This window comes from Acanthaster planci, linkage group LG05 (genome assembly GCF_054643075.1).
Source record: "Acanthaster planci isolate LZ-2023a linkage group LG05, COTS_SCS, whole genome shotgun sequence".
Classification (NCBI taxonomy): Eukaryota; Metazoa; Echinodermata; class Asteroidea; order Valvatida; family Acanthasteridae; genus Acanthaster; species Acanthaster planci.
This window is the reverse complement of record NC_141781.1, coordinates 1,016,036-1,043,552: the sequence shown is the minus strand read 5'-3', so window position 1 is coordinate 1,043,552 and position 27,517 is coordinate 1,016,036. Positions and strand designations below refer to the sequence as shown.

Here is a 27,517-nt window from a genome sequence, read left to right as displayed (position 1 = left end):
ACAAGCCTCACCTCTTGTCTGCTTTGATGGAAAGCATCTTGACCTCCTTCATGAGATGTTTAGACAGTGTCTGCTCCAGTGTGGACAGCACAGGTTGGTCCTTGGATACCATGAGTTGCGCTGGGCGAGGATTGGTTGATAAGTAGTTAACCCAGGATGCCAGGAAGTCCCTGTTGACACCCTGCAATACACGAGGACATATCTCAGTTTAGCTACTGAAGAGGGAATCGAACGTCTGACCTCCTAGTCACAAAGACGGCACTCTTACTCTCCAAACCAATGAGCCTCCTCACAAAGCAAAATTCATGTCATGTCACTGATGTTGCATGACATGAGATATTATGATTTTTATGTTTTAAAAACCGCAAAATAAAACACACAGGTCTCCTTATTTGATTTTAAGAGAAAAAGCAGGCATGTTTAGCCGGGCAAAATCAAAACGTGAACTTTAGCAAATATAGTCTAGGCATACAATAGTCATTTCTGTCATGAGGACAGTTCTAATGTCAACTCACCATGCCATCTACAAATATTTCAGGTTGTTTATCAAGGCTGTTTTTACTGATTCCATAGATGTGTCTACCCAATGCTTCAGCGATGATCTTGACATTGCGAGCTAAGACATCAACATCAACCCTTGACCTGTAAATAATCATACAACACATAACCAATTACTCACAAGTGTAAAAATTTGATAAAAGTTGAGAGCGTTTCAATCAGCGCCAATGACACAGACAAATGATAAAAGATGTCTGATCCAGGTGAACACCATACTTAGCTGGAAAGTGTTACTGGAAATTTTTTCCCACAAAATCTAGGTATTATCTTAATTCTCAATCTAGTGTATTTTGGGCAACTGAATGGTAGCTTGGGAAAACCTCATGTGAGACCACAAAACACATCAGCCTTGGTCAACTGTAGTGTCTGGATCCAAATGCTATGACTATCAATATCACCTGATATAATAACATGACCCACCACACTGCTTCACCTGACCCCTTGAAACAACTTGTGGTATACGATGCAAAGGTTTGTACCTTCAAAATGATTTTTGAGGTAATTTGATGAATATAAACTTCCACTGTGGTCATGGCATGATGTGAACTGTGGGTTTGGGGTTGAAAGGAAATAAGTTTGAAATGTTACACTTGTGAAGGGTGTTTCTAAACTGCTTTTTGTTGAATTCTAAATGTTAGTCCATGTACCTGTCATCCAATATGGATGTTCTATACTCGTCCCTGTGAATTTTAAGATGTGACAGGGAAGCAGCTGGTAATCTGCGCATGCTGAATCGCTCATGTTCCCAGGCCAGTAGATCGTCCGCTAGGTTAATCTTCTTATGTATCATACTGAAGTTGACGCTTGGATAGAGGCTGTTGGACACCGTCTCCAGTTCCTGGTATCCACACATGACAAATTAAAAGAACAGCTGGGGCTGGTTTCATGAAGCAGCAAAATTCTGCTCAACAAGTTTAAGTGCTATGCAAAAGCCAGTGGGGAACCAGTTGCAAGTACATTACGTTGCATGACTTTTGGCTGGTAACCTATTTTTGCAGAGTAAATATCTTTGTGCTTGCAACTCTATTGCTAACTGGAAATCTTGTAGTTCACCCTCCTTTGGTTTTACAGCGCAAATATGCACGGGTGCCCACAGTCACTGTCTTGCATGAGTTTTCTATATGGAACTCAAACATGCACAGGTTCAGTGTGTACACAGTAGATTGCCAGCACAAAATGACCCAGGGTCTTTTGTGCAGTCCTCTTCACTGCAGTTGGTTTACTGCACAATGATGCACATGAAACAGTGAAGCACAGTTCTTGGGCAGCACAAAAGTGCAATCTGATATTCCTGTGAGGGACTGTTGGTGCAGTGCACAACACGACACAGCTGTGCTTCCTTGAGGTGTTTACCAAATGACCCAAAGAGTGACTTCAGCATAGGAGGGTTAAGCACCATTTCTGGAAGACCAACGAATAAAAATCTACAAAAATGTACAGTAACAGTATAACCTAATGTTACAACCTTCAGGCTGAAGTCAAGACAATGTAACATGTTTCTAATCACAGAGAATTTTTCTGATTATAATACAAAAATATTATAACTGCAAGCTGCAAAATCACAGGCAAATGGACTTTGCCAATTTCTATAAAATTTCCAGAAAGTGCCTTGAATCCAAGGAACACCAGGAAAGCCTTATAAAGTTGTTCGCTGTTTGGATTTGGTAGGAATGTATTACTAACATTTACCTTGTAAATTTGATGAGAAGTTGAGCCTTCTTTTGGTGGTTTGGAAACATGAAGAAATAAGTCATTGCTAGCACCGATACTGTCTAGACACAGCACAAAGGACACATCACTCAGAAGTGTGGATTCTAGGAAAAAAGTAAGAAATAGTGTGAATTTTTTTGGGTCAAGGAGATTTCATCCCAAGAAGATCAATTAATTAAATTCAGTACCAACCTATGATGAACTATTTTAAAATCAGAAAACAAACCAAACGAGCCAAACCACGAGTGATATAAGAACAAATGTCGTGGTTTGAAAAGAAGCCAAATTTCCCAACGAGCAACACAGGCAATACACCAATCCTGCAAACTCCTCCCAAATCTGCCAACTTTGTGTCTATATCCAACTGGAAATCCCTCATTCATTTGCTTTTCCTGTTTTACAGCCAAAGGCTTCCTTGTACCTGTACCTGTACTTTCTAAGCTGTCTTCAATCCATCTCTTGGTTCCCTGGTAGCCATATTTTCCTCCGCCAGATAACAGGAAGAGGAAATTAAACCTGACAATCATTAAGGACAAATGACTTGTCAGCGGCAAAGCTAAGTTACAAAACAAAGGGAAAATATGTTAGAAGTCTAGGTATGACTGGCAGAGGACATCTCTATTTCCCTGCCATTTAAGATGGACTCAAAGGATAAACAAAGGTTTGTTTTACCAATCATGGTGGACAGATGGAAGAATGTCCCGATGGACGGACGGACAAACACTTAAGAGTCCTCTTCATTTCGTGACTCAGAACAGCACTGGGTGTTCACATAAGGCTTGTGACTGTGAATGAAATGCAAGGCACAAATGTCTCTCCCTGCACCAACCCTCACAAATACTTGACTTGGTTTGCCTTACATCTACAACTTGTTCATCAGAGTTTTGTAGTTAAAGTGCAGAGTGTTTCAAAGAAAGATGGGACTTAACTCTGCAAACATGAATTTTTCCCACTTGTACAAATAGCTTTCATCCTTTGTGTAAGGATACTTGGCATGAGTTCTTGAGTTGGTGTAGAGTTTGGAGAGAAGTCTGCTGAGCTCCAGAAGTGCAGCAACCCCACTGCCATTAGAATCAGCACCAAATGATAAATGCTGCAACCAAGAGAAAATACAAGTTATTGACTTATCCTTTATCCAAATCTACAACTCTAATGCAATGAAATTCACAATGTGTAATACCTGTAGAAATGACCCATCACACTAGCAGGGCTCCAGCTTGCAACTTTTCAATAACAGCCAAAGTTTCAGTGAAAGACACATTTTGGAACCACTGACAATTGGCACCATGCACTTGACAGCTGACAATTGGCACCATGCACTTGACAGCTGACAATTGGCACCATGCACTTGACAGCTGACAATTGGCACCATGCACTTGACAGCTGACAATTGGCACCATGCACCTGACAGCTGACAATTGGGCACCATGCACCTGACAGCTGACAATTGGTACCATGCACCTGACAGCTGACAATTGGCACCATGCACCTGACAGCTGACAATTGGCACCATGCACTTGACAGCTGACAATTGACACCATGCACTTGACAGCTGACAATTGACACCATGCACCTGACAATTGGGCACCATGCACTTGACAGCCACTGGTTCAGGTCAACAACACTAATTTCATGAATGACTTTAAATTACCTCCAAATGAAGCAAAATCTCACAGCTGGTATTGAGGACTTACAGTCCAGTTATTGTTAATTGAATCAGGACTTTCAAAGCTTTCTTAGAGTATGAAGAATGGACCACAGAACACTGACCGAGAAAATCTCTGTCAAGGGAAAAAGCTAGTACATGATGTAAATAGTCTGCTACGGATTTACTGCTGTTACCCTTGGTTCAAATCTAGGCACACCCTGTGCAATTCTTGGCAAAAAATCAAGTTAATTGATTGAATAGTGTGATACTGGCAGGTGTGACTTACAGGTGCAATTCCAAAGGTGTCATAGTGAGCCACAATAGCAATTGTTGGTAACTGATCCTCCACACCCTTGCCTGTCAGCTTACCCTGAAATCAAACAGTCCACAGACTTGGTCAGCATGAAAGCACCATTTAAAAATGATGACTTGGAGATGGTGTCCAGCTTTTCTATGAGGTTCAGACCTCTCCACACAGTGTGAAAAACATTGGGAAGCACGAACACTAGTGTTGTTTCTATGTAGTACTTTCATCTCTCTCGCAGTTAACACTTTTAAGCTGGAGCTCAGATGATTTGCTTGACGGCTCGTTTTCATTTTTCAGCTGATCACCAATCCCCACATTCCCTCTAAAACTATTTTCTGAGGGAAGCAAACCTACCACACTACACAAAAAACTACACTACGTGGACATATTTTATTTTAAGATCCACACAAGGACGGTGAGGTTGCTAAGCATTCACATGCTCTATACTCAAGATTCCAAAGCCAGATGTCTTTTCAACTGCTGTAGTTCTTCAAAAGCTCAGCTAAATCTCACAGAATCAATACTTGAAGTATTCATTACAGTCTGTGAGGTGTAATGTTATCAGACGTAATGTCTTGCCATTTTTCTTCTTGGTATTCTGGCAAAGACTGTCGGTGATCAAGTCCCAGTACACTGTACCTGCAAACTGATGATCGGTGCATCCTTGATGGCCTTAGCCTGGGGCCCACTCACAACCATCTGAAAGCCATTGCCATACACTGCACTCAGAAGAGCTGGGAAGAGGACAAAGGCATGGTGTGTCCATTAATATATCCAAATATTTAGATTTAAGCAAACAGATTAAAAAACTAAGAAAAACGTTGAAATAAAATGACAGCAAAGGTGTCTGTAAGTCTAGATGTACAGGTACAGTCCTCTGCTGTTGTTTTATACTTGCTCTTCAACCACTTCCTGCCGGGGATTCCGGATCCGGACACGTATGCGTTATATGCGTGGCCGGGGTCTCCGAACTCGGACAAAGGGAACGGGGCCTTGTAAAAAAAGACCGTACTCGGAACAATAGACCAGGCTGCTGGGAATTACCAACATTTTTTCACTCTCAAAAGTGGAGATAATCCAGCCTTGTTTTGAAACAGTATACTATGGTTTGGGGCATTTACAGCGAGGGGATTACCATCGGGGACAAAAGCACTCCACCACTGCAGTGATGAGCCACACAGCACAGCTGCATGCTAATCTGGCCCCTATTGAAAAGAGGTCAGCAGCGCACTGAGCCAGGTTCGTAAAAATAAGAAAGTTATTTAACACCGCACAATCTGGGCTCTTTTTACAAGGCTGCAGGCCTGGCTGAAATACTCAGGTGTTAATAGATTTCTCTGTCAAGATAGAGTGGCACCAGGCAGTCCTTCGTGTGGGTGTAAGTTTCCAGTAAATGGAGAATTTTTAAAGAATTTTGAAAAAAAAAAAATTAAATATCCCGGCCCAGCATCATCAACATTGATAACTGCCCTGGCAAGAAGTGGTTAACAAGAAGGCAGACTAACAAGTGCACAAGTTGACATGAAGGGTCATTCTATAAATTTGGGGTCCAAAGTATGACATTTTTTCGTCCCTGTGACCTCTGACATGTATACCATCTGAGATGTTTGACAAGGGATGTATCACTAAAATTGATTTCAAACTATTTTCATTTGTTTGGCAGGTAATTTGTAGTCTTGGAAATTAAACAATGAGTTCTAAACATTAAAAATCAATTGCCAGACGTAACAGGGACGGGAGAAAAAATGGACCCTAGCTTACAGAGTGACCCATAAAACAGTTCTAAAATGATTCTGGCTAACCAGTTGTTCAGCACTGCTATCAACTGCTCAAAGGAAATATCTTTCCCCCAGTGCTTCTGAAAGCCTTTAAAATGTCACTTTTCAACTATGCTGAACTTTGAAGATGGGCAATTAGCCAACTGCAGTCAAAAAACAATCTTAGTTAATCTCCTAATTATTCACTAACAATCGCTTTGTATGTCTACAAAAGTTTTATACAAACTATAGAGCCCAAGAGTGCTCAACCAATGCAAAGGTACGCCTTTCCTAAAAGCTGCATATGTATTGGTACTTGAGGGTGGGGTTTTACCTTCAGCTGCTGTTCCGGCTTGGTCGGAGCTGCCAGCTTTGTTGATTTCTTCAAGAATCGCTAACAGCTTCTCATCTTCATGAGCAAAGTAAACGGGCATGGTGGTCTCTTGTTCCATCATCTGTGGTTCTAATTCAAGCCAATGCTAAATATGTCCAATAAAACACATGGAATATGAGAAGTTGGTCGGTGCCAAAAGGACCTAAGTGGAGAAAACAAACTGGTAATGAATCAAAAACTTCTGCACCAAACTTGAAATTTTGGAGGTTTTGTTCACAAAGCTTCAAACATTGTAATTAACTTTGGGCATATATGCTCATGTATAATTATCATCAGTGTGGTAATAAAGTTGGATGATTCATTCAATGATACAGTCGATTCTCGGTAATACAAGCTCGGGTAAGACAAGACTCCGGTTTAGATGAGCATATTTGCCAGTCCCGACTGAATTGTGCACATTCCTATGACAGAAAAAATGTGTAATACGAGCTTGGATGTTAAGACATTTCAGTTAAGACAAGCATTTTTTGAGCGCTGGCCGAGGGCAAATCTATTGTTATCTGTCTATTTAGCACAAGCTTTTTTGATGGCAAACTTTCACTTTTGAAAGGTGCTTTCATAATTTTCGTAATGCATGTACATGTAGAGTAGAACAGTGGTTTTTCCCTCACCGAATTGAGCCGTTTGTGTCGTGTACTGCAGGAGAGACAAACAATGGACGTTTGCGGTCTCCGTACCCAACATAGAAATTCTGTGTGGTGGCTCTGGTACCGCCTGAACACAAGCGAGTGCCGCCAAAAGTGCTATGGTATTTAGGACAGTGGTGAACAAAAGAAATCTTTTGTTTGATTCCCCCGCCTCCCAAAAATTCCCCAAGACCAAAGTCCCCCCCCAGGAAACTAATAAAAATTGTGTTCTGTAACCGAACACTCGGCCCCAAAACTTCCCACCCTCCGTCTACAAATTGTTATGAAAATTTCACCCCTTCCGATTTTGACATTTTTATAACTTCTCAAGGTCAGAAAATCATGACTAAAATCATGGTTTTCAGTCTAAAAATGTTTAAGGAAATAACAACTACAAGTTTTAAAGAAAACAGTGTATCCCTCGCTAATAATTTTTCACCAAACCCACACACCTTTCAAAAGTAAAATCCGATATTCGCCCTCTGCTGTCCAAACCACCAATAACTGGTGTCCTCACATTTTTATCTGCAACAAGCTCAGCTCTAGTGTTGGTTACCAACTAAAATGTTAATGTGCTTACTTTACGTGCATGCAAGTGGATCTCATCACGGCCTGAGGGGCCCAGGACGCGTCGCTCCAAATTGACACGACTGGTGGAAATTCCACTTCCTCCATTCTTACATTTTGTAATTATTCTTTATTTCAAGTCTTTACTCATTAAACTGTATCTCCCTTTTATAAACAAACTTTTCAAAATCAAAATCAAGTAACAAACGATACAAAAAGGTTATGCATACTTGTACACATGCACACTTTACCTATGGTCGATTGGTGATACATACGTCGAGCAGGACGGCAGTTTTTGCATAAGACGAGGTCCGGATAATACGAGCTAATTTAGAAAGTCCCAAGGCCCTCGTATTTATGAGAGTCGACTGTAGACAGTTTCTAAATAAGCAATCATTCTGAAACTGTGCTTATAAGTTAGACTTCCAGCCACTTTTTTTAGAGTTTTGAAAAAATTGGAGGAAATGAAAACCGGCCAAATTAAAATGCATTTTTACATGTTAGTGGTAAGTAATCAATGATAGCTAAACCAACTGTGCAAGCTTCTGTCTAGCATGGTTTGGCTTCTACAAAGAGACCATACTTCATGAAAACATCTTCCAACCTTGAGCACATCCTGTGGCAAGGTACTGAGATCCTTGGGCAGCAGAATTAGCAAACCACCTGCCGACTGCTCCATCATTTCTCGGTACCCGATTGCCGTCAGATCAGCCAGTCTGGTAATGATGCATCGTCTTGTCAACACAGGTGTGTTAATAGGGCGTGCTTCCATGTTGACCAGGGCATTACGGCAACCTACAGAAAATGATAAATACGGCATGTATGATGTACGAGTGCAAACTAAGCATTGTCCAAACCGGGGAAAGATGATATGACTTGTATTGAGTATAGTGCTGTATGTCCATTTTGCAAGGGGGGGGTTGGCAAAGTCAGGGCGCACGATACACGCTGCGTTGTCAAGTACCCATGTTTCAAATGTTTGAGAAATATGTACTTCAGGGAGTGAGAATATTTTGCGAAGATACGATTGTGAAGTTGTGAGACTTATAAAGTTTCTGTTTTCCATGCCATTTGGGAATTAATCTATAGCAAATTGGTCAAGCCGATATGTGAGTAGTGTGGTTCCCTGATCACAGATTTCCAAGACGTCTCTATACATAATCTTAGCAGTAGTCGGAATTATGGGGACTGGTATCCAAAGCAACAAACATTCGTTACATGAATACGCTTTGCCTGTTTTTGTCACATGACGTACAGCCACAGAGCAGTGTGCGGATCATCAAGGGACGAAAGGTAAGGACGGTAGAAAAAAACTAATTTTTTGCAAATAATATACATGTAGGTTAAATGCTACAAAATACAATCATGCTTGGTAGTTCCATGTAGGTTAGCTATTAGGTCTTTAGGGGAAGATTTGCTTAAGCAAGTGCAAATGGAGATTTCATCTGGCACTCCAACTGGGCAGCTTTCAAAATGCCATGGCGTGTGGAACCATCAAAAAGGAAGAGTGCAGTAAGGTCTACGGAGCAGTATCTAAGGCTACTTACAGTTCAAGAAGTAGGGCGGCCCAAGAATTGTCTGCTAATTCCAACAAAAGGTTTTCCAATGCTACATTTATGACAGTTCGGGTCTCTCAAACCATGTCAAACATGGCAAAATTATTCATATGAAGTGGCTATCGTTAAGGCAGTCGTAACGCATTTCTCATTTTTTATCGTTACAGCGTTGAACTGTGCAAGCGTGATGACGTAGCTGATCATCACTACGGTTATTATATTTTTCAAATACCTTGCGCTGAATGCTTGTGGCCGAGTGGTCAAGGTGGAAGGCTTGGAACCACTGGTGTGTGAGTTCAAATCCGCACTTGGACCATTTTATTTTTTTTCGCCTAACTTTCATGTTTTATACCCTAATTGTTTTATGTTGGTTTCTAATTGTATAGGCCTAAGCAGACTTTAGTCATGTTAGTTTAGCCACCATAATTAATTGCTGCAATAAATGTTGAAAAAAATGAAGAAAGGATGTTCACGACAAAGTTGTATAAAATGAAGCTTAATATTTAAATGGATTCATTGAGGAGAATATCAGTCACAACATGGAGGTACATCATGCAGGATATTTACCATAATAACTGAATGGATGCGTTACATTACAAGGTGTCGTAAATAGATATCTCATCAATGCCTACCAAATTGTGTTCCGTGCAGATCGAACTGCTGCATGCGATAGGCGCTGAATTCATGAGCTGCTTGAACGGGCGATATCATGATCAAAACCGGTACTAGAAACAACCAAGTCAGAGGCCAGCTCCCCTTAAACATATCCAGCACCTCTCCGAATTCTTCCACCCACATTTTGGCTACAAGAATGGGAAATGATTCGGTTTCGTCAAACTTGCAGATCCCGTGGGCCTAACGTGTAAGTCTCCTTGTACGTAAATTGTCACTGGTACCATGCCGATATGGGAGGATCGAAGAAATCGTGTTCTTTCGGAAACGAGCACCAGCGACATTTTGCACATGGCATTTATGTACCCAAGCATATGCATTTATGCATAGTGCATTGTGTGATAACGTAAGTGCATAAGTGCTGGTATCGTACCCCTGGGTGGGCGGGGTTTATTTTATGGGGTAGCAGAATGTCACTCTTTTTAACAATTAGCAAGGATTTTATTTTAATTCTTTCGTCGCCTGGAATGGATAGGATTGTGACTACATGATATAAACAGCTGACTTGTAATTGACGGAAGGGTAGCCAATGTGTGATTGAGATCCTCCAAAATACTGCAGGATGGTGGAATAATGGAACCAAAAGTATCAGAAATCGTAACTGGGCAGAATATAGCACCTGTCAACTCACCATAAAGATCTTATCACAAGCGTGGAAGGCGTGTGCGTACGTTCGGGTCGGAGTCGAGGCTAGGAAACATTGTGTGGCGGCCTGGCGTACTTCACAGGGGGGGGGTAGTCTAAAAGCTGCCCTGGTTCTGAGAGCATTGAAAACTACATACATGTACATGTACAATGAGTGTGGTCAGAGACTTGTCTTTGGTTATAGCTCCTTCTATTTTTATCATTCTAATCATCCTACTGTTATTCTAAACGTTTCTAGTGTTTGGTAATTCTACTTTTGTTACATCTCATGCAGTCTGTTGGTTCGTCTTTGTTTTGTTTTTGTCTGGCCCATAACAAGTTGCTTGTATGTTAATAATGACAGAAAAGTGATCGGGGAGGGGTTTTCCTCCTTCAAATTGATTTAAAAAAAAATACATAAATCAGCTCACCCCCACAAAGGCCGTAGATGAAGAAATTCGTCAGTCTGTCTGCCTCTTTGAGTTAAAAAAATTCCTGCCCGTATTCCCGAGTTTTAAACGCTGTACAGTACATGCGCGCACACGACGAGCTTCAGTGATGAGGTAATGGGTGAATTCCCTCTGTATGATGAAATCTCGGAGCATAACATGTCATCCTAAAGAATGGGTTAATTTTCCATTCCAGGTTAGCTGATAATGACATCATCAGAGTTCGTAAGCCTTCCAAATAAAATTATATAGGGTCCTGATGTAAGAAACGTAAAAAAACGTAAGAAACGTCCTTTGGCCTTTTGGAAATCAGACGGGTTGTTTTCCTATTGGACAGATATGACGGTTGTGATTGGTCAGGTGTGTACACGTGCTCCGTACTTCTGGGGCGACCTATGACGTCAAATCACAAAGGTCACAGACATTATTTATCAACACAGCCAGTCCAATTTTCTCAGAGTTGCGGAGGAGTTTGGAGCTGTAAGTTTTACTTTCTTTCATGCCTAGTGAGGATTGTTTGTGATGTTAGATGATAGTATTTCATTTTTATTTCTCACAGGGGAAACCAGTGGCTCATACTCTATCTTGATTGGATACATTTTCCGACGCATATTTGTCTACCTGTCTCCTTGTTTAGTACAAGTTGTAACGTACATGTACATGTACGTGCATGTAACTTTTCACTGCGACTGTCCCTTCTTCCTGTTCGTTTCAATCCTCCATGTTCCAATGTACGGTGTGGCCTACATCATGGTATTGTCCCAACTATGGTGCTGCAGTTGGGCTGGCCTAACTATTGTTAACCAATGTCTGTCGAAAATTTGTCAACCTTATCCTTGTCACCAAGTTCATGCATCTCACACTTGACACAATTATGACAATACGGGCGTTTCACAATAGTTCAACTCTTTGCAGTGCGTTGGCCAATCAACATGATCACAATGCGCAAAATCTGTCAACCTAATGCACATTTGGAAAGGGTCGACAGATTTCGCGTGTTGTGATTGCCCAATGTGCTACAAACTCTTGGAGGCGCACTATAGTGGATCGCCAGAATTCATCTAAAATATGGTACTTCATATGACATAACATTATTAAACAATGTACATTGTAACTTTGGCACATGCTGGGCACATGCACACCGGACCTTTGTGCTGTATTTGCCCGGCCCAACTATAGCACTCTAGTTGGGACAGTCCCAACCATAGTTGGGACTGACGTTGTAGTTGGGGTGTAACAGTTGTTATATTCATCACACTGACATACATGAAGATTATCACGAATGATCATAGTTGGACAAGTTAGATGATTATGTTTGAATGTGTTTAGGGCCTGATTCCTCGACTGAGTTGCTAATTCAAGCATCTTTCATCTAGCAGTGGCATATGCTGGTACGTTCATCATAGTCTGGATTAGAAATATATTCAATATTAACAAATTTTCCTTAAACAAAATTGTTTACATTGTCTTGAGTCTGGTATGTCAGTGTGGAGTATTACCAAAGTTGGACAGTCTATTATGTCAAAAGTCTCGCGCAATCGGACCAATCACAAGGCTTGTCCTAGCAGCCTGCGATGGATTATATAGGTGTTTCCATGTTACAGGGTGATTTTTTTTATGCACTGCAGCATATGGAACGCTAACCAAAAAAATTTGATTTGCAAAAATTTGATTGGCTGTGCAAAAACTTGACTACAGACATAAACTAAACGTTCTAGAACATGTTTGTACCAATGGGATTTAAAATTCGTAGTTGCCAACTTCAGATATTTAACGTTAAATTTGGACAAATCTTGCTGTATCAGTAGGGAAAGGTCACTATGCCCATATGCAGCCAGAAATGAGACGGCCGAATCCACACGGTCTTCCTTGTAGCACCGCTACACTGCTGCAGAACTGAGCATGCGCATTGACAAGCAGAAGTTCACAGGTACGCTGTGAAAGCATCACTTATCCGCGTACGCGTAGAACAGAACAGAACTCCCGCGAAACTTTATTGCACGTTTTCCTCTGACATGTCTGACTCACGTGTAGCACTGTGTAGCACTGGGTTTGTGCACAAGTCAATGGTGTAGCACTTTTTTGCTACACGCCGCGGCCCTTTCCTTTTTCATTTTTCCGTGTATTACTGTGTAGCACTGGGTTTGTGCACAAGTCAATGGTGCAGCACTTTTTTTGCTACACGCCGCGGCCCTTTCCTTTTTCATTTTTCCGTGTATTACTGTGTAGCACTGGGTTTGTGCACAAGTCAATGGTGCAGCACTTTTTTGCTACACGCCGCAGTCCCTTCCTTTTCTTGCGCCTTCGTCTTGCACTGAGTAGCATTAGTGTGCATTTGAAGGTCTGGTTCTTAGACCATTCGATCGGCTGTGCCTATATCCTATTGCATATCACTTGACTAAACATTCTGTGTAGCATGTAGCACTGCTACACACACAGGTCTGTCTTCTTCGGTCTCATTTCTGGCTGGGTGTAATGCCCGTATGCACATGTATGTGGACATGTTTTTTTTAGATCTGCATCACGAGTGCCATTGGAAGTGGAAGGGCTGCAAATTTATATTGTACATACATGTGATGAATTCACTTCTTCACTTCCAAAGTGAAATGAAGGGGTAGAAGTTTGATTGTATGCCTAACGTCCTTGACCGTATAGTCATCAGGTCCCTTATTTTGTCACTTTCTACATGTATGTAAACCAGTCAAACTTGACAATAGGTGGCAAAATTTGTGACCCGGTGACTATATGGGGTCACAGATGTCACTGTTTGTTTTATGCAATTGTGAAGCCACATTTTAATAAAAATTGTAATCTTCATGTGTTGCCCTGTTGAAAATATTTTGCCTGAATCAAATCTGGTTAGTTATATTTGCATTTGAGATACCACTATCGGGAGCCATATCAAACTGATTTTGATGCCATGGCGCTGAAGTAATACACAGTCCCTGTGTGAACTAGAACATTAACATACTGGTTGATATTGTTTACAAGCAATTCAACTGGATTGTAAATTTGTTGAGAAGTTTGCCTGAAAAAATACAACACTGATATTTACTGAGATGATACATCAGGAAAAAGTCCTGTCAAAATGCAATGTTCTTTTGCACTCTTGTCTTGTACAGTTGTCAGATTGTTCATTTAGGGGTGGGCACAACTTCTTTCTTGGATTATATTGAATAAGTCCAACCGTAATGTTCAAGGCAAGGATACGCCAGTTACTCAACTTCATGTACGCCGGGAGGATTATTAAAACAATGTCAACAAAAGGGAAAATTAATTCCAATATCTACTCACCTCTGATTTCAGAAACTCTCTGTTTGTCTTGTTGCAACTGCTGTTACTTGTCCTTGCTGTCTTCAAGAGGGCTCTGGGTTGTTGGGCCAATTTCTTTTGGAGGCATAATGTTTGAAGCATTCTTAAGTCATCACTGCATATACGTTTATTTGAACTATCTGCACCACATGCAGCAATCAGAGATGACTTTTTGGTGGGGGAAAAATGCTGCATTCATGCACTGGTTGCTGTGTTTGGTGTCGGACTCGCTGAGCACTTGCAACGGACTTCTGTTAACATGGTCTTTTCAAGTGAAATGTGTGGCATCTTGATACCGGTAATTCCACATTTATAAGCTGAAGAAGGATTACCTATTGTTAGCCATGAGTTAAGGCGCATGCAAATCTTCACAAACAGTTGCATGTGGATCATGCTTAATGATTGTGCATTCACTGTACATGTAGTTAGGCAATCAGTTACCCACAGTGCTTTGCGTTGCCTGTGCTAATTCCTCCACAGAGTGTTCCGACAAAGATTAACCCTTCCCAGCACTCTGTTTTAGGTTGGACAGGGGGGAGCCAGGTTTGGTGTAGTGACTCTTTCCTCGCCTTCCACCTCTGTAATTTGTGTTGGAATCTTGCCTATGTCAGCATGTGGATTGGGTTTTCAGTCCTTGCCTGATTCTGTGGGTTTCCCTGGGATATTCAGTCTGGGTTTTCCTCCCACCTCTAAAACTGAACATTTCTTCATGGTCTTCTTATCTGTATGGTAACTTCATCTTGTAATTGGCGCTGCATGTGCTGTTGGATGAACACCTGTACAGTAAATAATAAACAAAATCAAAGATATAATATTAATGTAAGTACATGTACATGTACTGTAGCATATTTAGCAAGTGAGTCATCTTGTTGGATCCGTGACATGATGTGTTCACTGTGACTGTTTGAATACTGTTGTACATGTATTCATGTACATGTACATTCACTGTACATAACTCCCACAGAGAACAGGCACAGAGTTTGGGTTGCCTATTTTACATAAGTATTTTCTGACTCAACCTGACCTTTACAAAGATTGTAGGATGTCATGAAGAGGCTTTAATTCAGTAGCTCTGGGCTATGATGACATTGCATTGTTGGGAAATGGAGGGTGGAATTGAATGGGAAAGAAAGAAGGCAAAACTACCCCTTCCAGAGGAAACACAGATGTGAACATTTGCACAGGAATGCTAAATTATAAGTGCCATTGCCAAAATGATGAACAGTTTGGCTTTTAAATTTTTAGGGTTTATACATGTGTAATTTGCATACATGTATTTACCAAAGTTTCGTTGATTGTTGAAAAAGCTGTGCATTTTCAAAGTGATGAAAGTTGGCAAGACAAGCTCAACAGTGTGATGATTGTGATGAAGTTTACACCTTTTCCAGCTGACAGTGTCGTCACTGAGAGACATCAGTTTCCACCGGTGGTTCTGTGGTACGATAGGTCCTGCATGAATCATGTCCTCCGAAAGTAATGGGGAAAGGCCTCCAAGGGGATGGACACTTGTTGACAAACATGGACGGACTGAGGTAATTCAATAATCCAGTTTAACGATTCATTAAGTCAACCACTTTCATGGTCTGGAGTTGTTTTTGTTCTGTCAAGCTTACTTTATGAGATTAAAGGAACCATGTTAGTGGATTTGTGTGACTTGAATACATGTTCATGAAGCACAGTTTTGTTAACATGTGATGAAGCCCCACTGCCTTTGAAGCATTGAAAGGGGAAAAATTCAACATTTTGGATTTTATGCTGATTAAATGTCCATATTCATGAGCCAAAGCATGATGTCATTCAAGGCAGAACAGAAGTGTCTCCATCCTCCTTTCAGAAGTATGGTGACCGTAGTACAAGGGGGCTATTTGAAGCACCCTTCTATTATGCCCTCCATGTACATGTACATGTATATGTAAGTCAAATAGGCTAATAGTTTCGTGTACAATATATTTATCACACTTTGCTACATGTTCTTGCAGAGTTTCCCACTTCATAGTCTGTATTTAGGTTGAACAGCTTGCTTTGGACCATGGTAGGGGCCAATATTTCTTAGAAAACATTGAGGGGTTAATTTTTGTACTTCATACATATGACAAGGAGTGCCTTGTATGACATCAAAACAGCGCCCTCATACATGCACTGATGAAAATATATGAGAACTGAAAAATTACCGCTGTTACTTCACTTCAAATGAAAACAAGAATTTAGATCTTGTTTGTGTTCACTGGAACACATGCAGTGAAATAAGTTGAACTCAATGTCCATTGCATGTTTCCTTACATGTACATGTACGTGTACCCTCCAAATGTCCACATGGCCAAGATTGGCAGGTCCCTTGTCCTTTTACATGTATTTTTGTTTGGAAATACCCTCTCTCTGAGATTTTTTAGCCTCCGTGGGTTCCTAATGATATGAAGTAAACTGAGTGTGATGTTGGCTACCAGTCTCTATACTACAATTTATCAAAGATTCCACATCTAGTTGTCTAGTTTATCCAGTGGAAGGATCTTATTGTACAGCCATTTTTCTGGAACCCCCAAATTTGGTGTTCTTCATCTTGTCTTTTTGTCCCCCAACATACATGTACTTATAAATATTTTTCTTCTAGGATTCTGAGGATTCTTCAGGTTCCTCTTCAGACTTTGTAGATCTTGGAGAGGACAGCGTGCGGTATCACCATGTCAGTCGCAGCAGCAGTGTCATCAATATTCCTCCTGGCACCTTGACAACACTTTTGACCTTCTCAACCAGCCTGCCTGCTAACTTCAGAGCCCATGGCGAAGCAAGCGGAAGCCCTGAGGAAGACTCTCAGAATCCCGTCTTCCATGGTGACAGTGTTGTTACTTTAACAGAGCCGCCAAGTTCTTTAGAGAACCCTAAAGATGCAGGAATCTTTCATGGTGATGGAGCAGCAAGACGTCGCAACCATGGCAACAGTTCTCCTGAAACCAAGATGATGTCTTGTGGAGAAGATGAGGATAAGACACCCTTGTCAGAACTGAATTTACCAGCTGCAGCCAACAAGCAATCATCACATCTGGAGAACTCACTCTCCTCATGTGCATCAGCCTTGACTGGCTCCCAGTCTCCTCTCCTTGCCTCTTACTTGAATGGTCTTACCAATGTGGGGGACCAGCTTGAAGGGCAAAGGTTGAGTAGCCACAGGGGAAGCCCGGCTAACTTCCAGGTGTCACAGAATCTTGATGGGGCTGATGATGAGGAGCCTGATGTTCCAGAGAATCAAGAAGCTGGGGGAGCCGATAACATCTCAGTGGACAGCATTGAGGTTCTGTCCATGCCATCACAAGAGGGTCAATTTGTTGAAGACAGAGCAGTGATTAAGGACTGTGAGGAGACGCTTGAAGGAGTGAGGGAGACGGCCCAAGATGATCAAAAGATGCAGGCAGTACATGAACCTACAATGCTATCTATGGCAGCTGTCCTTCCTGAAACAGGTACACTTTTATTTGTTTGATATTGAATGTTTGTGGTTATGTTTGACTGTGAAATGTGCACACAACGTCCTCATCAGTAGAACATCTTAACCCTAACACTCCTCAATCCTTCACCTGTTGGAGGACTGAGGAGTGTTAGGGTTAATGTTCAATTACATGTATGTTTGACGGAGGATGTGAGTGAACTCATGCATTTAAGCATGTGTGGTAAATTATCCAGTTAGGTTTTAGGATGTGTTACTGCAGTGTGAGCATAATCAGGCAGCTGGCATGTTATGTGTATACTCTGAAGCTTAGCCAGAGGCTCTGGCAGTGGATGGGTTCCCTTTGTGTTTGTACACATGTTCACAATGTCACGACTTTGTGAGAAATATTGTGTTGTGGTGAGAATATGTACAAGCAATGTACAAATCTTTCTTTACAAACAGCATTTTTGGTGAGTGGCTGAATTTTAAATGCTGACTGACATATTTGAGCTTTGTCAAAAGCAGATTTTTCAGCCATGATTGGTTATTTTGCTCTCACCTCAAGTCTGGTTTCTGTCTTTACAGAAATGTTGCCTCACCATGGTAATGAATTACACCTGAGTTCCGTGAGTGAAGAGTCTGACACTTCTGAGTTTGAGCGCATCGATCCCGAAATGATCCCAAGAGTTGAAGAGATGGATAGCCACACTGTAGATTCAGCAGAAGAGAACAAGATGGATGTGGCAGGGGCCAGACCGACAGAGGCATTGGTGAGCCAGTCTTATTCTTAAAGTTTAGTGATTTTTTGCTAGGTTTTTTTCAGTGTTTCATCTTCGACATGGAAAGTAAGCAATGTAAGCATACATGTATTTGGATGGCTGTCAGAGGAATTGCATGGTTCACTGAAAGTACAGATGGTAAAAGACACATTTATGTACGTTTGTTTTTCTGCATTAGATGACTATTGGTAGTTATTAACTGTCTGAACAATGTCCCAAGTAAAAAAAACTGTTTTTATGATAAACTTTCCATAACATCTATTCTTTTTTTCAGCAAGATGAACCACTCTCAAACATCTTGTTGAGACCATCCAGTCAACCACGGAACTTTGTTGGGGCACAGTTACTTGATCCAGAAGGAGTGCACATTTCTTCTCAGTCATCAGGCCCATCACTTCCCGTTACTCCTGATACACTTGTTCCCTCCAGTTCACCTGCTTCACACATCCATCCCTGGTCTGGCATCCAGCCTTTCCCTTCTGACCAGAGTGCAGCTGGGAGGATTGGTCTTTGCCATCAAAGCAGTTCAGCAGACTCAGCTGGACTCCGACTCCAGCCACTGAGTAGGTTTGGCTTGCCCCGTCAGCACAGTAACAGCTCAAGTGATGAGGGTTTTGAGCTTGTACGGAGACCAAGGCGTCAGGATGATGATGAGGTGTCAGTTGTTTCATCCAGTAGCTCTGATCTGTCGGGCTTTGTTAACGCAAGACAGCGGCATGGTAAGTGGGAAAGAAGGAATAGGTTGAAAAAGGTTTTGGCTAAACTTGAGGGATTTTTGTCTTACCTGGTTGAATGGAATTCAGCCATGCCTAGGAAACTTTCTACTTCTGTAATTTTCATGATGTACTTTGCATTGGAGAGATGTTAATTTATATTACGGGTTTTGCCCTTACCCAACGTATATATTCATAAACACTGTATACTCAGTGCTTGTCCAAAAGCATGCAAAAAAATTCACAAGCATGCTCGGGTGGGACTCCAACCCACGACCTCTTGCTTACTAGTGCTGACGTCTTGACCACTCAACCACTGAGCTTACCAGGGTCAGCTGGCCGGTCCGAGTCAGATATAGCAGCGGGTACATGTATCTGAAACTATTTTCAAGATGTACTTAGATGTGGCTTTCTGCACTCAGGTGTTGTCTCAAGTCGAGTCAAAGAAAAGTCCAATGCTCTGTGAGAAGTGCATTCCTTTAATTAAGTAGAGGCCATCACTAGACAAACAAGCCTACAGGACCAGACCCAAGACCAGTCGCAAGTAACAATGTGAACAGTGACAGAGGAATGCTTTTGTTGCATTTCGTGTGAAGAACACATACCTAGAATTTCAACTGGAGGATTTGTGTTGGTCTTGTGATGGTCTTTTGGCATCTTGGGCTTAAGAGATCTCAACTGTGATATTGATAAATGAAAGGACTTATGATTGGATTTGTTTGGACTACTTAACATCACCTTACATTACATCCAGCTGTGCATGAAATCCTAGCCTTTTGTTAACGGCTGGCTTTGTGTTTTTGATCTTTCTGCAGGACCGTCCTTGTCCCGCTCTGTCAACCAGCGTCATAGTGACTTTGACGACACGCTGGATAGTGTGTCCAACTTCACAGACATCTCTGAGGACTGTCTGCCAGCCAACATGATGATCCAGAGCCAGAAGTCAGGAGTGAAGCAGTACAGACATCGAAGGGATGATGGATTGAACACGAGGCTGGACTGGCTGGTTGCTATGGTGCTACTGGCTGGCTTGGCTCTTGGCATCGGACATTATATTGGTAGGCTATTTACTGATGAGGTGCTTTCATGTCAAGTGGTACTTTTGTTTGTTCCAGCTCATATCGTGTAAAAATTGTTGAACTTAGTATTGAAAACAAAATCAAGTTTAAAGGGAGTTTATATGAGCGATTGCTGATAAGGTTTGTTACAATTCACCCCATACAGTTGTCACTTGATGTCACAACAAGATTTGTATAATCTGACAAAACGCTGGTTTTTTGTAAGATTAATTCCACTTTTGAGAAATTTGTTTTGCATTTTCTCGTGGCTCGGGTGAAACTGTTTGTGAGTGGCTATTACCTGAAGATAAATGAAAGAAGGCATTGAATGAATATTAAATAAACAAGGAAACATTGAAGTAATGAAGAAAACAAAGTGACCGCAGACAAATCTGAGCTTTGTCAATTCATGTTAATGATATCAGTGGGCGTGTTTGCTCTTATGTTTACAAAAAACCTTGTAGGTTCTACCCAGGAGATGGCACATCAGCACTCCATCAATACTGGCCAGGTGCAGCGACTACGAGAGCTCCAGGATGACCTGGTTACCTGTCTAGATCGTAGCTCAGGCATCGATAGTAGAATCACCACTGAGAGGTCGTCGCCAGCACTGCAGGCCGTCAAGTTACTGGAAGGGCTCAACTCCAAGATGCTGGAGGAAGGGTTGGATGAGAGCCGTCTCCTTGAACAAAAGGTAGGTGCTGCTAAGCTGGACCCAAACAGAGTCGATTCTGGAGTCAAAGGAAATACAGAAAGTGGGATTGGTATTCTGGAAGAGTCTGGAGTGAGCAGCAGTGATCCAGCTGATGAAAATGTGAAGGAAGCTCAGCCAAGTCTTCCATGTCACTCATCAGAGGGCAGCACGGAAGAAAGCAAGGAATCCTTGAAAGAAGGCATTACAGAAAACCAGGATGGGACAGACAAAAATGGTGGATTGGGTTTGGATAAAAAAGTCGTGGAAGAGAAGACCCTGACAGACCAAAGTGTAAACACTGATGAAGAGCCTGAGATGGTATTCCAAGATGCCTCTGTGGTCCTGGATGAATTAGAGATGATTACGTCTGAGAAGATGGACTTGGTTGATGATGGAGAGGTAAAAGATGAAGGAGTTGGTGTAAGGAGTGATGCTTCAGTTGATTTGAATGAGGGAGAGGCAATAAAAGACCAGCATCAGGGAGCTGAAGAGGGTGATCTATCAGGTAAAGGAGAGTCTGATGTGGAATCTGAAATCCCTGATAAGAAATACAGGTATCGCACCGACTTTGAAGTCCTGCAGTCGAAGATAGAGGTGATGGAAGAAAAATTGGATGAGGTGATGAAGACAGCCCGGCACTGGCAGGAAATGTACGAGGAGTCCAAGAAAGAAGAGAACTCTGATGATGAGAGTAACAAGATGGACCAGGAGTTGGGGAAAGATCAAGAGGATCTGGACGCTCCAGAGAAAGACGAGGACCCTTTGGCTGGAATTGGAGGGACACTTGAGAGTCTCTGGGCTGGTTGGCTTGAAACAGATCATGGGAAGGCCATCCTTTACTTTCTCAATCAGACACAGGAAGAATCAGTTTTGTGGTCAGAAGCTGTTTTGAGAGAATTGGCTGCTTTGAAGGCTTTGCCCAATTCAGAGGAGGCACAAGCATTCCTGAATAACTCTAAATTGTTCATGGCTCACCTAGGGAAGGAGATTGAATCGGCAACTGGATACCTGAAAAATCAATCTTCAAGGTTGATGGAGGAGAATAACATCACTGCTGAAAATGTGGGTGAGAAAGCTAGCAGTGCCTGGACAAAGGTCAAGAACGTCACCTCTGACATTGTAGATTACAACAAAAAGGTTCTGTCTTTCTTGGGGGAGCATTTGGCTAATACTGTGCATTCTGTTGAGAATATCTCTGCTGAGATCATCGCTGAACAGAATCTCTCAATGTCGAATTTTGCCAATATGGTAGAACAGGCTTGGGGAACTGTGAAAAATTATTCATCCCTTGTAACCGAAACCGTTTTGAACAAAACTTCAGAATCAACAAAGACCACAGAGAGTCAGCCTGATGATGTTTCGGAAACCGAGTCTAGCGAAGACACCCAAAGTGGTTTAGGAGAGACACTTAGAGGAGCATGGGAAACCGTTCGCAATTACTCCACAAATCTGACCTCAAAGCAAAACCTCTCCATCTCTGGGCTCCGAGAGCAAGTGAAGGCGGCATGGGGTAAAGTCAAGAATACCTCGGCTCAAGTAATGGAAGACATCTCTGAATCAAGTCTTGCTGAGAAACTGAAAGATGGTGCCCAGAAATTTGGTGAAAAAGTTGGGTCAACAGTTAGGTCAGTTAAGGAAAAGATTAAAGGGTTACACAACAGAAAACGCTGTGGAAAGAGAAAACACCACTGTCATTCAGACGGGCATCGTCACGCTCAAAGAGGGAAGGAAAAAGACCAAAAGAAATTTAATAAGCACAACGGTCATGCAAAAAAGAAAAAATGGAAAAAACTTCAGTCAGAAAATAAAAAGGAAGATCCCAGTGAAGAGCATAATAGGCACCGCAAACATCAAAAGCATAAAAAATATCATGAACACCATAATAAATCAGGCAAAAGAGGCCAGGCACATCACAGTGAGCAATATTCTTTGCCTTCAAGAAGGCAGCATCAGCACCAACCACCACTTGATAAATCTGACACCACAAAAAGCCAATCTAGTACTTCTCAACAACCTGAGCGAATCCTTAATCAGGATGCGACCCACCACAAACGAGACCATCTGCTCAAGCAAGACCATCATAGCTTTGTGACATCAAGTGATCCAAGATCCCAGAACCAACAGGCGTCTCACGAAGTTGAGCCTCCTCCCGGGGAAGAGCGAGAGGATCTTGTACCTGCCAAACAGCATTTGAAGCCCAGGTATACAAGAAACCAGCAAAAATCTGGTGGTCGTGGACAAGAAATTCCAAAGGATGATGATATGGCTTTGGGAGAACACTTCAAAGCATACACTAGCAGTTGTCCACCCAAACCAAGAGGTTTGGAGTCCAAAGCAGAGGAGAGTGCCTCCATATCAAACTGGGAGGAACTCTTTGATTGTGTTGATATGCACTGCAAAGGAAATGAAAAATGCATGTTAAGTCAACGCCGTGATGCAGCCAGGCTCTACTCAGAGCTCCTTGACTACCAGGAATGGCTGAAGGAACGCAATCTTAAGAATGATGTCCGAGAACTCAGAGAGTTCTTAGAGGAGCTCGGCGAGTTTCTCAGTGAGACAGACTCTGATGATGAAGACCTAGATGAGCTGAAGGATGAGTTTGGTGATATGATGCAAGATATGGAAGAGAGAGCATTGAAACGACAACGAAAAAAGGACAAATCACTGAAATCACAACATCACAAACCCAAGGAGACTAATCAAAATCATGATGTACGTGTACATCAGCAGGAAGATTCAGCTAGGTTGAGTGATCCTGAAGAACTCGAAAACTCAACAGTCATCATCGACCTGAAAACCCTCCCCCAGCAGCAAGATCGGATCTCGAACTCGCAATCCCAGTCTTCTTCAGGGAACTCCGAGAAGCGGAAGTATGCAGGGAGGGGTTTCCATAGTAACAATGATGATGATGACTGGTACCTTCAACGAGCCAAGACTAGGGCAGAGCAGCGTAGGTCTCAGCACTGGCTGGGTGATAACGATCACAGGGACACCCCCAACTGGTATCTTCACTGGGTACAGGGGCGCATCAACGGGCGTACAGGGGTGACTGTTTGGGATATGTATGAATGGATCAAAGAGAGATACATGCTTAGAGAGGAGTTGAGGAGACATGATATGGAAGACCATACAAATTGGTTCCTCAGAAGACCCTAAGAACATTGAACGAAAGCTTTGATCACTCATTTATTTATTATTTTAACCTTTTCGAAATAATTTGGGTTTCTGTGAAACATCCGTGCAAGATTTCGAAGTTGTCTTTGTGAAATTATCTGCAGCTCAGCAGAAATGGGTTTTAAGTAAAGATCTGCAGTGTGAGCTGTGTTGAAACGAAATGCCTCCCCAAAAGCCCCTCTGCTGAACTGAACCGATGGCATAATATGGTTTGAAATTTAGTGTGCATTTTTATTTTTTCATTTAAACGAATATGAACCCAACCATCAGTGAAGTTTCTCCTGTGTTAAAAAATTGTATATAAAGATCGAAGTTTGAAGCATTGAAACCAAGGATCGGGTCAAAATCATGTAGAATCATTTGCCTAAACATAAAGATACAAGTTCTTGGGGGTTTTTGAAAATGTTCTTACAGTCCTTACTGATGGCACAGGGCCAAGTTGAAATAGATGAACATTAGTGGATTTTTGGGCCTTTATGTTTTCTTCACCCAACCAAAATATACTACTCATTTCAATTAAACTGGGTGTATACTATAACGCTTGTTTTATTTTGGTGCTGAGGGTTGTGGTCTCATTTTTACCTGGCAATTTTGTTTGATTATCTTTGCAATGAATATATGAAAAATATGTCACACAAACTAATAATTTTTTTTATTTTCAAAAAATATTAATAAAACTTCATGCATCTTTGCATGTCTTTGTGTTTTGTTATCAGTTTGCTCTTTTGATCTGAAAGTGAAATAAGTAGATTTTGGCTTTGTTTCCGTTTAAGTTCATTAGAAAATCAATGGCACTATATTTCACTATCACCTACATGTAAACATAACCACTTGTGTTTCAGATCTTACAATCAATACTGCTAGGATATTCAATTCACAAGGTAGAAACCTTTACAGAGGTTATCCTGGTGGTGTCTGAAAACGAAAACTGTAGACAGTTGGAATTTGGTTTGTTTGTTCAAGCTGAACATGCCTATGTTTGCGTCAAATCTGCATTTTGACAAAACGAATCTATCCCAGATAGCATCTGTCTCATCTAGGCATGATTATTTCATCTCCAATTGCTTTGTCTTATGAGGATAAAACTTGTATAAATTATTAAAATAAATGTACATCATGTTGAATTTTAAAGCCATGTAATTTATATTTAAAACAGCAATTCATATTTCAAAAATATGTTTGAATTTTAGTTTTGTTGGTTTCCTTCAGGTTATCATTCATGAGATATCAATAAGTAGATGGCAGACCATATTTCATAAAGTATATATTATTCTTCTGACAGTTTTTCTTTCAGCATTTTTTTCTGACTTGCATTTAGTAGTAGCTGAGATTTTCGCCCTGCATTGCCATCACAGCAGTGCTGTTTTTGCTTAGAAAACAATGTAGTGAATATCACCGTGTGTTTTGTTTATACTTCTACACAAATGCTGTATGTTATCATCACAAATGTTTTGCTGAGCACATTCAGTAGGCTGAGGTGTATTTTCTGTTATGCACGTCGTTAAAATATCTGGTGAGTGAAAGAGAAAGTTTGTATGTATGCATGAAATTAAGTTTAATCCAGGAATGTACGTGTATATCTGACATGGACACGTTGTACAAAGTAATTAACATATGTTATTTGCTTGAGCATGTAGGGTTGACCTTTCCTTTCTCTTCTGAAGAGATATTCTCGACTGTGGCAGCAAGTTTATTTATTTTTGACATGTCAATTTCTGAAAATGGTAGTGGATTGAAGAAAAACTGTATGATGAAAGATTTACAATTACACAAATTAGACACGCCATTCTGGAAACTCCACTGTCACTGTTCCCCCCCACACCTGTTATGCTGCTTGTAAATGTTGGCATAGTCTAAAATGCTTTGTACATAATGCTGTGAGGTTGTTATGCAGATATTTAAGTTATGGAATAAAGCATCCAAGTGATGTAATATTTGGAAAGGTTTGAGGTTGCAAGGTGGTGAGTAGGTACATGTGAACTATTGAAGGGCTTGGTTTTATATTGAAGGCATGATACAATACAGTGACATAGTGGTTGGATGACGTTGGTGTTGACATGATGGGTGCAATGGAAATGTTAATATTGTATTTAATTATAAAGGCAAATTTGCCCTTTTCCGCTTGCTTATTTTGTTTCACATCAAGATCAAACAGTGTAATGTGAGTATGATTTTTCTGGGTCCAAAATGCATAGTTTTTGCAAAGCCGTAGTTGCACCTGTAGTTTTTGTACCTGCCTATGTGCCCCAGCTTACATATAGTGCCACATTCTCCATTCCCTGCTTCTGATCTTAAAAGAGTTTTATTGTAGAGTGTGCAGGAGCTCAAGCACAGTGCATTTCTTCGGTGAGTTGCATTTTTGGAAAGAAACAAAAAAGGTGTCTCGTGGATGTGCATGTTGTGTTTGGAAGTGTGCCCTGCATTTCTCCAGGAAACTGCTAGACTTTGAGAGATACATTACGTAATGGGGAGTTTGATTGGGCATTGGAACTCGGAGATTGGGATGAATGCAAGATGTGGTTGAATGAACAAACACTCATCAAACAGCATCAGCTGTTATCATGATCTTGGGTGCCACAGTAATCCCTACCTTCACAGAGTCTACACACAACTCACAAAGGAGATGGTGTTACTGCAAATTGAACTTAATTTATCATTAAATTATCATGTTTGGATATTACACATTAACAGAATTGATTTCACAGGTGGAAAACAGAGACAAATATTTGAAGAAAAATCTTCATTCACTGCAGTTGGTTAATTGAAACTGCACAAAGTGTCATCTCTATTCAAGTAGTAAATCACGTGGAAAATACGTTGTTCCACTCCACTGGCTATCTACTTCTAGCAGCTTGAGCATGTTAGGCGGTTGCCAGCCTGAGGGTCAATTCGGACGTTCATACTATCATGTATTTTCGATCTGTACATTCAGTTATGCTGTTGCTAGCAGTCTTCTAGTTATGAATTGAAAGTATTCTCTCAAAATATATTTTTGAGGGTTGAAACTACTCGAATGAATTAATGACTAGCTTGTATTTTTAAAGTAAACTCAAATGTCAGCTTTCTCATGGAGTGGAAAAATCTTACAGCAGAAATTGGCAAACCTGATGTGCCTTTCTCGAACATTTGTCTCTGTTAAGTTTCAGTGTACAAAGGCAGTAAAATGGAACAAACTGTCCGTCTTCAAAATATTGTGGTTGTTATCTCCTTGCAAATACATGCAATAGAAAACACCGCTTGCCAGCTATGAAAAATTCACTAATGTTTAAGTCGTATTTGGCAATTTAGCTGTAAATTTCACGGTTACTTTTCCTCTGTCATATGATTTGTAAAGTTGCTATTTTGCTGGTCACATATTTACGAAAAAAATTGTTTGAGGTTGCATGCAGTCACAGATAATAAAAGACGAAACTCAGCCAGGCCCCCTTTGCTCACGTCTGTCTTGCTTAAATGTGTCCATTTTAGTGGAATTTTAATAATCGGCCCATCAATAACCAG

General features: G+C 41.2%; 2 protein-coding genes across 6 annotated transcripts in view; one reads left to right on the top strand and one right to left on the bottom strand.

Moving 5' to 3' along the window:
- The window catches only part of ncln (nicalin), a 36,252-nt gene that overhangs the window by 6,916 nt on the left and 1,819 nt on the right, over positions 1-27,517 (bottom strand). The window contains exons 2-12 of one of the 5 annotated variants that reach the window (XM_022247327.2): positions 14,163-14,956; positions 8,172-8,362; positions 6,315-6,459; positions 4,863-4,957; positions 4,203-4,286; positions 3,258-3,361; positions 2,690-2,784; positions 2,248-2,372; positions 1,206-1,396; positions 516-642; positions 12-181 (exon numbers count right to left, since the gene is read on the bottom strand). In XM_022247327.2, the coding sequence (XP_022103019.1) occupies positions 12-181; positions 516-642; positions 1,206-1,396; positions 2,248-2,372; positions 2,690-2,784; positions 3,258-3,361; positions 4,203-4,286; positions 4,863-4,957; positions 6,315-6,459; positions 8,172-8,339 (1,304 nt within the window). In that variant the 5' untranslated portion in view covers positions 8,340-8,362; positions 14,163-14,956. Of the gene's footprint in view, positions 1-11; positions 182-515; positions 643-1,205; positions 1,397-2,247; positions 2,373-2,689; positions 2,785-3,257; positions 3,362-4,202; positions 4,287-4,862; positions 4,958-6,314; positions 6,460-8,171; positions 8,363-9,755; positions 10,025-10,426; positions 10,564-10,850; positions 11,170-14,162; positions 14,957-27,517 lie in introns of those variants that run through there. The other 4 variants (XM_022247325.2, XM_087136591.1, XM_022247323.2 and 1 more) reach the window with 4 other exon arrangements.
- Positions 11,212-27,434, top strand: LOC110985887 (uncharacterized). Its single transcript, XM_022247322.2, has 7 exons — positions 11,212-11,348; positions 15,569-15,712; positions 16,789-17,635; positions 18,187-18,371; positions 18,655-19,099; positions 19,909-20,151; positions 20,616-27,434. The coding sequence occupies exons 2-7, from the start codon at positions 15,641-15,643 to the stop codon at positions 23,999-24,001; spliced, it is 5,178 nt and encodes a 1,725-aa protein (XP_022103014.2). The 5' UTR covers positions 11,212-11,348; positions 15,569-15,640; the 3' UTR covers positions 24,002-27,434.